This window comes from Schistocerca americana, chromosome 8, assembly GCF_021461395.2.
Source record: "Schistocerca americana isolate TAMUIC-IGC-003095 chromosome 8, iqSchAmer2.1, whole genome shotgun sequence".
NCBI classification, from domain to species: Eukaryota; Metazoa; Arthropoda; class Insecta; order Orthoptera; family Acrididae; genus Schistocerca; species Schistocerca americana.
Window position 1 is genome coordinate 465,813,426 of NC_060126.1, and position 14,996 is coordinate 465,828,421.

A 14,996-nucleotide genomic window follows, 5' to 3' on the forward strand; every position below is an offset into this window, starting at 1 on the left:
GGAGAGAGGGAGTGAGAGGGAGAGAGGGAGTGAGAGGGAGAGAGGGAGGGAGAGGGAGAGAGGGAGGGAGAGGGAGAGAGGGAGGGAGAGGGAGAGAGGGAGGGAGAGGGAGAGAGGGAGGGAGAGGGAGAGAGGGAGGGAGAGGGAGAGAGGGAGGGAGAGAGAGGGAGGGAGAGGGAGAGAGGGAGGGAGAGAGAGGGAGGGAGGGAGGGAGAGAGAGGGAGGGAGGGAGGGAGAGAGAGGGAGGGAGGGAGGGAGGGAGAGAGAGGGAGGGAGGGAGAGAGAGGGAGGGAGGGAGAGAGGGGGAGAGAGAGAGAGAGAGGGAAGGAGAGGGAGGGAGGGAGAGAGAGGGAGTGAGAGAGAGAGGGAGGGAGAGAGAGGGAGGGAGGGAGAGAGAGGGAGGGAGAGAGAGGGAGGGAGGGAGAGAGAGGGAGGGAGGGAGAGAGAGGGAGGGAGGGAGAGAGAGGGAGGGAGGGAGAGAGAGGGAGGGAGGGAGAGAGAGGGAGGGAGGGAGAGAGAGGGAGGGAGGGAGAGAGAGGGAGGGAGGGAGAGAGAGGGAGGGAGGGAGAGAGAGGGAGGGAGGGAGAGAGAGGGAGGGAGGGAGAGAGAGGGAGGGAGGGAGAGAGAGGGAGGGAGGGAGAGAGAGGGAGGGAGGGAGAGAGAGGGAGGGAGGGAGAGAGAGGGAGGGAGGGAGAGAGAGGGAGGGAGGGAGAGAGAGGGAGGGAGGGAGAGAGAGGGAGGGAGGGAGAGAGAGAGAGGGAGGGAGAGAGAGAGAGGGAGGGAGAGAGAGAGAGGGAGGGAGAGAGAGAGAGGGAGGGAGAGAGAGAGAGGGAGGGAGAGAGAGGGAGGGAGAGAGAGGGAGGGAGAGAGAGGGAGGGAGAGAGAGGGAGGGAGAGAGAGGGAGGGAGAGAGAGGGAGGGAGAGAGAGGGAGGGAGAGAGAGGGAGGGAGAGAGAGGGAGGGAGAGAGAGGGAGGGAGAGAGAGGGAGGGAGAGAGAGGGAGGGAGAGAGAGGGAGGGAGAGAGAGGGAGGGAGAGAGAGGGAGGGAGAGAGAGGGAGGGAGAGAGAGGGAGGGAGAGAGAGGGAGGGAGAGAGAGGGAGGGAGAGAGAGGGAGGGAGAGAGAGGGAGGGAGAGAGAGGGAGGGAGAGAGAGGGAGGGAGAGAGAGGGAGGGAGAGAGAGGGAGGGAGAGAGAGGGAGGGAGAGAGAGGGAGGGAGAGAGAGGGAGGGAGAGAGAGGGAGGGAGAGAGAGGGAGGGAGAGAGAGGGAGGGAGAGAGAGGGAGGGAGAGAGAGAAGAGCGAACAGTCCATATATTACTGGAGCAAAATACTTCAATGCACTGCCAAATGAATTAAAGATAATAACTGGAGAGACATTCAAAGAACATCTAAAATCATGGCTCATTGAGAAGTGCTTCTATAGCCTACTGTAGAAACTTAAATCTAAAGTATTAATACATCAAATAATTTGGACTACATTCTTAAGTTCCTATTATAAAGTAAATTTAGAGTGTATGATGTTTTATTGTACTACCAAATTGCTATGAATGAAATTACATGATTCACACAAATTACAAAATTACAAAAGTAATTGGAAGTAGAGACCTCTGGGAGAACAAATTGCAACACCATACTGGAGACATAGTCTGGTTCACTGACAGTTCAAAAACGGACAAAGGAGTTGGGGCTGGGGTATACGGAGGGCAGCCAAGGCTGGAGAGTGCAATCTCTCTAGGGAAGATGGCCACTGTGTTCTACGCAGACATATCTGCCATCAGGGTGTGCCTGGGGGAGAAGTTGCGGAGGCGCTACAAAGGTCGTAGCATTTTCATTTATTCAGACAGCCAAGCAGCCCTGAAAGCACTGGCAGCCTCTGAAAACAAGATCAAAGATCGTGGCAGAACACCACAAAGTCCCTGAGGAGCTAGGGGAAAGCAACAGGGTAAACCTATTGTGGGTCCCTGGTCACACAATGGTTAGTGGTAATGAGCAAGCCGATAGTTTGGTCAGGATAGGGGCAATGACACCATTTATTGGACCGGAACCTGTCCTCACAATCACCAAGATAATGGTGCAGCTTTACTGTATGATTAAATGATGATGGCGTCCTCTTGGGTAAAATATTCCGGAGGTAAAATAGTCCCCCATTCGGATCTCCGGGCGGGGACTACTCAAGAGGACGTCGTTATCAGGAGAAAGAAAACTGGCATTCTACGGATCGGAGCGTGGAATGTCAGATCCCTTAATCGGGCAGGAAGGTTAGAAAATTTAAAAAGGGAAATGGATAGGTTAAAGTTAGATATAGTGGGATTTAGTGAAGTTCGGTGGCAGGAGGAACACGGCTTTTGGTCAGGTGATTACAGGGTTATAAATACAAAATCAAATAGGGGTAATGCAGGAGTAGGTTTAATAATGAATAAAAAAATAGGAGTATGTGTTAGCTACTACAAACAGCATAGTGAACGCATTATTGTGGCCAAGATAGACACAAAGCCCATGCCAACTACAGTAGTACAAGTTTATATGCCAACTAGCTCTGCAGATGATGAAGAAATTGATGAAATGTATGACGAGATAAAAGAAATTATTCAGGTAGTGAAGGGAGACGAAAATTTAATAGTCATGGGTGACTGGAATTCGTCAGTAGGAAAAGGGAGAGAAGGAAACATAGTAGGTGAATATGGATCGGGGGGAAGAAATGAAAGAGGAAGCCGCCTTGTAGAATTTTGCACAGAGCACAACTTAATCATAGCTAACACTTGGTTCAAGAACCATGAAAGAAGGTTGTATACCTGGAAGAATCCTGGAGATACTAAAAGGTATCAGATAGATTACATAATGGTAAGACAGAGATTTAGGAACCAGGTTTTAAATTGTAAGACATTTCCAGGGGCAGATGTGAATTCTGACCACAATCTATTGGTTATGAACTGCAAATTGAAACTGAAGAAACTGCAAAAAGGCAGGAATTTAAGGAGATGGGACCTGGATAAACTAAAAGAACCAGAGGTTGTACAGAGTTTCAGGGAGTGCATAAGGGAACAATTGACAGGAATGGGGGAAAGAAATACAGTAGAAGAAGAATGGGTAGCTCTGAGGGATGAAGTAGTGAAGGCAGCAGAGGATCAAGTAGGTAAAAAGACGAGGGCTAATAGAAATCCTTGGGTAACAGAAGAAATATTGAATTTAATTGATGAAAGGAGAAAATATAAAAATGCAGTAAATGAAGCAGGCAAAAAGGAATACAAACGTCTCAAAAATGAGATTGACAGGAAGTGCAAAATGGCTAAGCAGGGATGGCTAGAGGACAAATGTAAGGATGTAGAGGCTTGTCTCACGAGGGGTAAGATAGATACTGCCTACAGGAAAATTAAAGAGACCTTTGGAGAGAAGAGAACCACTTGTATGAATATCAAGGGCTCAGATGGCAACCCAGTTCTAAGCGAAGAAGGGAAGGCAGAAAGGTGGAAGGAGTATATAGAGGGTCTATACAAGGGCGATGTACTTGAGGACAATATTATGGAAATGGAAGAGGATGTAGATGAAGATGAAATGGGAGATACGATACTGCGTGAAGAGTTTGACAGAGCACTGAAAGACCTGAGTCGAAACAAGGCCCCAGGAGTAGACAACATTCCATTAGAACTACTGATGGCCTTGGGAGAGCCAGTCATGACAAAACTCTACCATCTGGTGAGCAAGATGTATGAGACAGGCGAAATACCCACATACTTCAATAAGAATATAATAATTCTAATCCCAAAGAAAGCAGGTGTTGACAGATGTGAAAATTACCGAACTATCAGTTTAATAAGTCACAGCTGCAAAATACTAACGCAAATTCTTTACAGACGAATGGAAAAACTGGTAGAAGCGGACCTCGGGGAAGATCAGTTTGGATTCCGTAGAAATGTTGGAACACGTAAGGCAATACTAACCTTACGACTTATCTTAGAAGAAAGATTAAGAAAAGGCAAACCTACGTTTCTAGCATTTGTAGACTTAGAGAAAGCTTTTGACAACGTTAACTGGAATACTCTCTTTCAAATTCTGAAGGTGGCAGGGGTAAAATACAGGGAGCGAAAGGCTATTTACAATTTGTACAGAAATCAGATGGCAGTTATAAGAGTCGAGGGGCATGAAAGGGAAGCAGTGGTTGGGAAAGGAGTGAGACAGGGTTGTAGCCTCTCCCCGATGTTATTCAATCTGTATATTGAGCAAGCAGTAAAGGAAACATAAGAAAAATTTGGAGTAGGTATTAAAATTCATGGAGAAGAAGTAAAAACTTTGAGGTTCGCCGATGACATTGTAATTCTGTCAGAGACAGCAAAGGACGTGGAAGAGCAGTTGAACGGAATGGACAGTGTCTTGAAAGGAGGATATAGGATGAACATCAACAGAAGCAAAACGAGGATAATGTAATGTAGTCAAATTAAATCGGGTGATGCTGAGGGGATTAGATTAGGAAATGAGACACTTAAAGTAGTAAAGGAGTTTTGCTATTTGGGGAGCAAAATAACTGATGATGGTCGAAGTAGAGAGGATATAAAATGTAGGCTGGCAATGGCAAGGAAAGCGTTTCTGAAGAAGAGAAATTTGTTAACATCCAGTATTGATTTAAGTGTCAGGAAGTCGTTTCTGAAAGTATTTGTATGGAGTGTAGCCATGTATGGAAGTGAAACATGGACAATAAATAGTTTGGACAAGAAGAGAATAGAAGCTTTCGATATGTGGTGCTACAGAAGAATGCTGAAGATAAGGTGGGTAAATCACGTAACTAATGAGGAGGTATTGAATAGGATTGGGGAGAAGAGAAGTTTGTGGCACAACTTGACTAGAAGAAGAGATCGGTTGGTAGGACATGTTCTGAGGCATCAAGGGATCACCAATTTAGTATTGGAGGGCAGCGTGGAGGGTAAAAATCATAGAGGGAGACCAAGAGATGAATACACTAAGCAGATTCAGAAGGATGTAGGTTGCAGTAGGTACTGGGAGATGAAGAAGCTTGCACAGGATAGAGTAGCATGGAGAGCTGCATCAAACCAGTCTCAGGACTGAAGACCACAACAACAACAATGGTAATAAAACTACAAGACTGGACAAGGAGGCAGCACGTAGAATATTGAGCTACAGTCCAAAAGCAAAAACTATTGATGCTGGAGCCTTGTTCCAAGAGATGTCAGTCTATCATGGCCTTGAATAGGAGAGAAATAAAACTCATGGTTGGACTATTGACAGGTCATGGGAACTTCAAAAAACTCCTACATACAATGGGGATAATAGAAGACCCCAAATGCAGTATGTGTTGTGTGGGGGGAGGAATCCACATCACATTTGATCTTCAAATGTGAGGCACTGGAGATTAAAAAGATACAAAACATTTGCATCAACCAGGCCTGAAGAAATCGTGTCTTGAAAAGCATTGGTAAAGCATCTCCTTGAACTGTTAAAGGGCATTGGTTGGCTTTACTAGAGACACAGGGAACAATACCGCACAACAAACTCTGTTTTCGGTGCAGACAGCAGTGAGCTTGACCGATATTGTTTTTGCTTCCCTGATAAAATCAAATCCAAAATACAGCAGCAATTGTAAGATACATCAAATAAATGGGACTATTTTGGCACAAACGGTCATTTTTATAACACGATAGAATATTATTAACAAAGTACCAATATTTAATGCCTAATATACCTGGGACCGATATACCAGTTCGGATTTTGCAATCACCATAAGTGGTAGTTTATGACTCCCATTTGCATTACAACATGCCATAAATGTTATACGCTGTTTCTGTTGGTTGTAACCATGAGCTTCCTTCTCATTCTTGGCAGCTAATATTTTGGAAGGAAGCATCTTGTAACAGAGACCTGTTTCATCAGCATTATACAAGGCATCAGCAGTTAAATCTTTTTCCTCTATTATCTTCCATATCTTGCTTACAAACTCATCAGCATCCTTATCGTTAGCCGACTTTCCCCGGTGACTGTCAGCTGTCGAATACCATGTCATTTTTTCCAGTTTGAGAGCCAACTTTTGCTTGCTGCAAACAGGTTACTACTGCCAAGTTGGTAGTTAAATGCAGCTGCTTTTTCCTTTATAATCGGGCCACTGACTGTAATTCCTTTACTACGTTGTATGAACCATCTACAAACAGTAACGTACAGTTCTAAATTCTCACTCTTTTGCATAACCTTCCATTTTCCTAACTCGCTATCCATTTGTCTTGAGTACTGTCGAATATCATCATCTTTCTTTTTGGTGTCTTAAACAGTTGCTCGTCCAACAGTGAACTCAGCAGCAATGTTTTTTTGCGAAGAACCTCGATTTAACTTATCTAAAATCTCAAGTTTCTTCTTGAGGTCTAGCGTAACATGTTTCCTTTTAGAAGACATGATTCTGAATTGTAAAGACAGCTACGATTTCAAATACAGTACATAAAGCAGCACTGATGAAGTGAGTTGTAAGCAGAGCCACCTCCTCTGAAAGAAAAAGGCAGAATGCAGGAACCGAGAGTTGCCGGAAAGGACTAACATACAGAGTAATAAAGTGTACTCACTGAATCACACAGATGTACAGTCACTGTAAGACAACTCCACAGATAAGGTTAAATAACTGACAAATTAGCTATTCTTACATGGAATCCTCAAGTGCTTGCACCCTTTTTCACTTCCTACACAGTCAATTTCTCACCATTCCAAAATCACTTCTGCTGAGCATCCTAGGAGTGTGTCATCTTTTCACTCCATTAAAGGCGACTTAGCAGATCTCAACCAGAGTCAATGTGCTGATTGCGTTATACAGGCAACTCCTTCATCTGTGCTGGTGATAGGATCTGTGCCACGATGTGACGAAGCGAAAGAACTTGACCACATAAAATTTTCGATATCACTGTTTTGGGCCTCTACCTACAGATAGAGAGAGAGAGCAACAAACAGCCGGAGCCCGTAAGAGATTCCGATTGTACTATTAACAGGTGATACCAGACTTTAGTATTTATTTACCACAACAATCCTGTTATCCATAATTTTCCAATAGGCAAATGGCTCAGTGAAAGGGCCCACAATTGCATATGTAAGTGGGTTCATTTCATTTCAGAGAGTGACATTTCTTACTTTTCATTTCCTGAGTAAGTATACTAAATCCAAGTGGCATTGACACCCCCCCCCCCCAAACAAACACACACACACACACACACACACACACACACACACACACACACACACACACAATGACTGACTGACTGCTAGAGTCATGTACTTTAAAGCATTTTGTCATATTTTTTTTTTAAATCCATTCAGATAAATCATCAAAATGAATGTTCACGCAGTACATCAACTTCTACTGCATTTCTCCTCTCTGTGGCTCCATCTCTTTCAGCTAGTTTTAAACAGTAGTAGACATGATCATATCTACAATACCCCAGGTCTCAGAAAGTCCAAAAGAGTAAACATACTGATAGCAGATGCAATATGGCACCACCTCCACCTAGAGGCAGCACCTGTCCTACATATACCTGCAGCTTACCAAATGGCAGTAGGCTAGTCGAGTAAACACATTATCGCAAATTTGACACAGTTCAAAATGGATACCAGAGCAGTAAGATTCCACAGCTAATGTGGCAGACACAAAATACTTTTTCACATACATAACTTTCCGTGAATAGGCGACTTACAGATAACAATCACTGGTTCATTGACCTACATCAATTAAGCTTCTGTTTCAGGCACTATCCACAAAACATTTTTCTTGATTGACACCTGAAAGCCATTTGGTAAATATCTGGTATAAACATAGGAGTATAGAGGATGGAATGATGATAATATGAAAAGGACAGTTGCTACTCACCATATAGCAGAGATGGCAAGTCGCAGAGAGGCACAACCATAAGACTATGAGTTAGTAAGCTCTCTGCCAAAACACACACACACACACACACACACACACACACACACACACGAGAGAGAGAGAGAGAGAGAGAGAGAGAGAGAGAGAGAGAGAGAGAGAGAGAGAGAGAGAGAGAGAGAATGAATGTGTGTAATTCCACTGAAGGCCTTTTTGGCTGAAAGCCGACTTGCTAACTGTCACTATGTGGTGAGTAGCAACTATACTTTTCATAATATTGTTGGATAAAGGAAAAGGACACCACTCGCAGAAAAGCAGAAGCACTGAATCATCAACAGGCAAACACAAAAAAGAAAGAAAACTTGCTAATGGATTTTTTTCTTCTAGTTTACCAACAGTGCATCCAGTTGGACTAATACTTCGCTGCACCATTCTTTGGTGATGTCACTGTGTCTATAACCATTCACAACAAGCACCATACTGTCTTCGTCTTCCCCTTACTGGGAACCAAACAGTGCTGAGGAAATAAAATACCAACTGCCTCAGATGTGCACACTGCTGCAGATGTGGCAGAATGCAGCTTAACACACACATGTAGGGAGACACTCCAAAACTTATGAGAACAGGCTCTGCAAATGTAGGGCTCTCTCCACTCTGCCCCTGAGACATGGCCAGTGATCTTCAACTGGACATTAAGTTATGTAAGGCACTGCTGCTTTCAGGGGTTGATATCACAGTGATTTCTAACTTCAGCCAATGCCAGGACACATTTTCATCAGCTATACTGTGTGTCACCCACAGATTCTGCTCAATGGTGAGTGATGATGTAAGTTCATGACAATTTCTCTTATTGTAGAGTGATGTAAACATTTAAAGCTGCAAAGGAACTGAATCTTGTGTGCAAGCGCTTTTCTCGTACAACAGTATTATCACTATGACAAACTGAAATGTAGAAAATGGGAACAAAGTTTAGATATGGAACTCTAACTTGTGTACATGAAAGAGAGAGAGAGAGAGAGAGAGAGAGAGAGAGAGAGAGAGAGAAATTCTAGTCTGTGTTTCACAACTGTCTGTACATCACCAAAATGAGTTCTTGGTTTCACACCAATTACTTAGTTACTGTCTTACAACATGCCAGAAGTACAGAGCTAAAAACTGAGTTACATCAGTAAATACATACCGTCAACATTCAGAAATGGTTTCCAACCGAGAATTACACTCTGATAAAATCCCAGCCACATATGCATTCCATTTCCTAGCGGAATAGGTTCTTCTGGCTGTGTGAAAAATGAGCGGCCAACCTGTATAAACCTGAAAAGAAAATTTTTTACACATTTTATTTATACGTACAACGCAACACCTATCAAATTGCCTAACACCAAGAACAAGGCCACGATCAGACCTTGAGTCTAAGAAAGATTTCTGAACCAATCAATGTGCCCGTGAATAGACCATTTCAATTTGGAGCCCAGAAGAGAGTGGTATTGTTCAGGTCTAGATTTGGTCAGTAAGGTGGACACACCACTGTATACATCTGGAACTTTCTGAAAAATATTTCATTCGGCCAGCCTCTAAGCAGGTGCACAGTCAATGAAATCTAGGCCCATGTGAGTTCACCTACATTCCCTTTCCATGGATTTTGATCAAAAGTTTAAATAATCTCTCAACCTGCAGCCACTGTTCTACTTTCATATGTGAATGTTTTGACTTTCCCTCTCACAGAGACAAATGTGCAATGGCATCACGAGCAGATACATGGCATCCAATCCCATGGCTCTTTCTGGCCTGCTGACAGACTTAAACAACGGCTACATTGGAGAAACCAACTGCAGAAGCTGTCTTTTGCTATCTGGGTTGCTCAAGGTGACCCCAAAAAAATTTACCATATTTGGCACATGGTCACTTTAACCAATTATTGTTCTCCCACTGTATTTTGCACTTAATGACACAGTGACAGTTCTTACCAGAGGAAATGTGTCACTTTTAGCAAGTTACTCTGTCACTGCCACCTAACATGTATGTAACAATTAGGGTATGGCAGAGCTGGACTGAAAAGGATCCAACCATTCAAGGAAGAAAATGTAATCTACTTACAGTAAATTAATTTTTAAACATAATAAAGAGACAATGAATAAAGCTGGAAGCAAATACTTATTTGAAAGTGGTGATGTTGGAAGGTACAATAAAATAAGAGAATAAAGTTTAAATAATCCGTACAACAACATATCTACCAAAAGAAACATGAAACAAAAAGACTGTATTATAGCAGTACAACTGAAATGTCGATGTGATTAATTATAATTATTTTAGTTGGTATCAACTAAATAAACCCATGGTATAACTTTTAAGAGGGATTACAGTTAAGTCTAAGAAATGGTATTTTACGGCATGGAAGATCCACTTTTTTAACAGAGTTCACCAAATCCCAAGAAGAAATGGTATGTGACATTTCCCAAGCAGGAAAAGATGCAAAAATTACTTGGGAAGAACTGAATGTATTGAACCAGAAGGCAGACAATGGAGATACAAAATTACAAGAAATGAGTGAACAGTTTTTATTATGATTGAAACGTGTAGAAAATTAAAGACAATACAATTAGCTCTGGCAGCATTAAACAGTTAATGCTTAACATAACAACACAAGATACAGAAAAGATTACACAGACTATATTACATCAAAACAACATTACATTAAAGTTTCCTCACACTCACAATATTATCGGGCACAGCAAGAATGAATAAACAATGATGTGAGCACAGTCACTAAGGAACTTTAATTTAAAACAAGTAAATGTGTTTCATTTCTTACTTTTAAACCAGAAGGGGAGGAATACCCAGTGTTATTTTTAAAACCAGTGAAAGAGAGACTTCCTGAAATGTAATGATAAGTAAAATTAGATTCATCATCAATCATATGGAAGGTGATGCTCAGCTGAACAGTGGGGAATATTACACAGATATTATTATTATTATTTCTTTCTTGTCTCAGACGTTATGTCTGGTTAAAAATGGAAGGTGACGCGGACCTTGATCAAGCGTGACTTCCTTTTAACTGTACGGTATATGTTACATTGCATTTAGGAACTTTCGGGTAATTGAACAAGTGTCAATAATTACAAATTTCTGTAGTTGTATATATAAGTTTGGATGTAGTTGTATTGCATTGATGTACTGGAGGATATTGTGTGGTATGACTCCTGTAGTTGATAGTATAATTGGTATAATGTCAACTTTATCCTGATGCCACATGTCCTTGACTTCCTCAGCCAGTTGGATGTATTTTTCAATTTTTTCTCCTGTTTTCTTTTGTATATTTTTTGTATTGGTATGGATATTTCGATTAGTTGTGTTAATTTCTTCTTTTTATTGGTGAGTATGATGTCAGGTTTGTTATGTGGTGTTGTTTTATCTGTTATAACGGTTCTGTTCCAGTATAATTTGTATTCATCATTCTCCAGTACATTTTGTGGTGCGTACTTGTATGTGGGAACATGTTGTTTTATAAGTTTATGTTGTAAGGCAAGCTGTTGATGTATTATTTTTGCTACATTGTCATGTCTTCTGGGGTATTCTGTATTTGCTAGTGTTGTACATCCGCTTGCGATGTGATCTATTCTTTCTATTTGTTGTTTGCAAAGTCTGCATTTATCTGTTGTGGTATTGGGATCTTTAATAATATGCTTGCTGTAATATCTGGTGTTTATTGTTTGATCCTGTATTGCAATCATGAATCCTTCCGTCTCATTGTATATATTGCCTTTTCTTAGCTATGTGTTGGATGCGTCTTGATTGATGTGTGGCTGTGTTAGATGATACGGGTGCTTGCCATGTAGGGTTTTCTTTTTCCAATTTACTTTCTTCGTATCTGTTGATGTTATGTGATCTAAAGGGTTGTAGAAGTGGTTATGAAATTGCAGTGGTGTAGCCAATGTATTTATATGAGTGATTGCTTTGCGTATTTTGCTAGTTTCTGCTCGTTCTATAAAGAATTTTCTTAAATTGTCTACCTGTCCATAATGTAGGTTTTTTATGTCGATGAATCCCCTTCCTCCTTCCATTCTGCTTAATGTGAATCTTTCTGTTGCTGAATTATGTAATGTATTCTATATTTGTGGCATTGTGATCGTGTAAGTGTATTGAGTGCTTCTAGGTCTGTGTTACTCCTTTTCACTACTCCAAATGAGTAGGTCAATATTGGTATAGCATAAGTATTTATAGCTTTTGTCTTGTTTCTTGCTGTCAATTCTGTTTTCAGTATTTTTGTTAGTCTTTGTCTATATTTTTCTTTTAGCTCTTCTTTAATATTTGTATCATCTATTCCCATTTTTTTTGTCTGTATCCTAGATATTTATAGGCATCTGTTTTTTCCATCGCTTCTATGCAGTTGCTGTGGTTATCCAATATGTAATCATCTTGTTTAGTGTGTTTTCCCATGACTATGCTATTTTTCTTACATTTGTCTGTTCCAAAAGCCATATTTATATCATTGCTGAATACTTCTGTTATCTTTAGTAATTGGTTGAGTTGTTGATTGGTTGCTGCCAGTAGATTTAGATCATCCATGTATAGCAGATGTGTGATTTTGTGTGGGTACGTTCCAGTAATATTGTATCCATAATTTGTATTACACTCCTGGAAATGGAAAAAAGAACACATTGACACCGGTGTGTCAGACCCACCATACTTGCTCCGGACACTGCGAGAGGGCTGTACAAGCAATGATCATACGCACGGCACAGCGGACACACCAGGAACCGCGGTGTTGGCCGTCGAATGGCGCTAGCTGCGCAGCATTTGTGCACCGCCGCCATCAGTGTGAGCCAGTTTGCCGTGGCATACGGAGCTCCATCGCAGTCTTTAACACTGGTAGCATGTCGCGACAGCGTGGACGTGAACCGTATGTGCAGTTGACGGACTTTGAGCGAGGGCGTATAGTGGGCATGCGGGAGGCCGGGTGGACGTACCGCCGAATTGCTCAACACGTGGGGCGTGAGGTCTCCACAGTACATCGATGTTGTCGCCAGTGGTCGGCGGAAGGTGCACGTGCCCGTCGACCTGGGACCGGACCGCAGCGACGCACGGATGCACGCCAAGACCGTAGGATCCTACGCAGTGCCGTAGGGGACCGCACCGCCACTTCCCAGCAAATTAGGGACACTGTTGCTCCTGGGGGTATCGGCGAGGACCATTCGCAACCGTCTCCATGAAGCTGGGCTACGGTCCCGCACACCGTTAGGCCGTCTTCCGCTCACGCCCCAACATCGTGCAGCCCGCCTCCAGTGGTGTCGCGACAGGCGTGAATGGAGGGACGAATGGAGACGTGTCGTCTTCAGCGATGAGAGTCGCTTCTGCCTTGGTGCCAATGATGGTCGTATGCGTGTTTGGCGCCGTGCAGGTGAGCGCCACAATCAGGACTGCATACGACCGAGGCACACAGGGCCAACACCCGGCATCATGGTGTGGGGAGCGATCTCCTACACTGGCCGTACACCACTGGTGATCGTCGAGGGGACACTGAATAGTGCACGGTACATCCAAACCGTCATCGAACCCATCGTTCTACCATTCCTAGACTGGCAAGGGAACTTGCTGTTCCAACAGGACAATGCACGTCCGCATGTATCCCGTGCCACCCGACGTGCTCTAGAAGGTGTAAGTCAACTACCCTGGCCAGCAAGATCTCCGGATCTGTCCCCCATTGAGCATGATTGGGACTGGATGAAGCGTCGTCTCACGCGGTCTGCACGTCCAGCACGAACGCTGGTCCAACTGAGGTGCCAGGTGGAAATGGCATGGCAAGCCGTTCCACAGGACTACATCCAGCATCTCTACGATCGTCTCCATGGGAGAATAGCAGCCTGCATTGCTGCGAAAGGTGGATATACACTGTACTAGTGCCGACATTGTGCATGCTCTGTTGCCTGTGTCTATGTGCCTGTGGTTCTGTCAGTGTGATCATGTGATGTATCTGACCCCAGGAATGTGTCAATAAAGTTTCCCCTTCCTGGGACAATGAATTCACGGTGTTCTTATTTCAATTTCCAGGAGTGTATTTAGCATGTTGGATAGTGGGTTCAGAGCAAGGCAGAACCAGAAAGGACTTAATGAGTCTCCTTGGTATATTCCACGCTTAATCTGATGTGATATTATTTGAATTTGTTTGGATATTAAATGTGGTTTTCCAATTTTTCATTACTATGTTTAGGAACTGTATCAATTTAGGATCTACTTTGTATATTTCCAATATTTGTAGTAACCATGAATGGGGTACACTATCAAAAGCTTTTTGGTAATCAATGTATGCATAGTGTAGCGACCTTTATTTAGTTTTAGCTTGATATGTCACCTCTGCATCTATTATCAGTTGCTCTTTACATCCTCGTGCTCCTTTGCAACAGCCTTTTTGTTCTTCATTTATAATTTTGTTCTGTGTTGTATGTGTCATTAATTTCTGTGTAATGACTGAAGTTAATATTTTGTATATTATTGGTAGGCATGATATGGGGCGATATTTAGCTGGGTTTGCTGTGTCTGCTTGATCTTTAGGTTTCAGATAAGATATTCCATGTGAAAGTGTATCAGGGAATGTGTATGGGTCTGCAATGTAACTGTTAAATAATTTATTTAAAAACAAAGATGATGTGACTTACCATACGAAAGCGCTGGCAGGTCAATAGAAACACAAACAAACACATACATACACACAAAATTCTAGCTTTCGCAACCAATGGTTGCTTCGTCGGGAAAGAGGGAAGGAGAGGGAAAGACGAAAGGATGTGGGTTTTAAGGGAGAGGGTAAGGAGTCATTCCAATCCCGGGAGCGGAAAGACTTACCTTAGGGGGAAAAAAAGGACAGGTATACACTCGCACACACACACATATCCATCCGCACATACACAGACACAAGCAGACATTTGTAAAGGCAAAGAGTTTGGGCAGAGATGTCAGTCGAGGCGGAAGTACAGAGACAAAGATGATGTTGAAAGACAGGTGAGGTTTGAGCGGTGGCAACTTGAAATTAGCGGAGGTTGAGGCCTGGCGGATAACGAGAAGAGAGGATATACTGAAGGGCAAGTTCCCATCTCCGGAGTTCTGACAGGTTGGTGTTAGTGGGAAGTATACACTCTTACTCTCTGCTGGAAATATCACTTTGCC

The 14,996-nt window shown here is 42.9% G+C and overlaps 1 protein-coding gene across 1 annotated transcript in view; it reads right to left on the bottom strand.

Annotated features, from left to right (window-relative positions):
* The window catches only part of LOC124546027 (protein argonaute-2), a 280,008-nt gene that overhangs the window by 115,429 nt on the left and 149,583 nt on the right, over positions 1 to 14,996 (bottom strand). Inside the window, exon 9 of the mRNA XM_047125002.1 lies at positions 9,022 to 9,152. Coding sequence (XP_046980958.1) covers positions 9,022 to 9,152 — 131 coding nt within the window. The remainder of the gene's footprint in view (positions 1 to 9,021; positions 9,153 to 14,996) is intronic.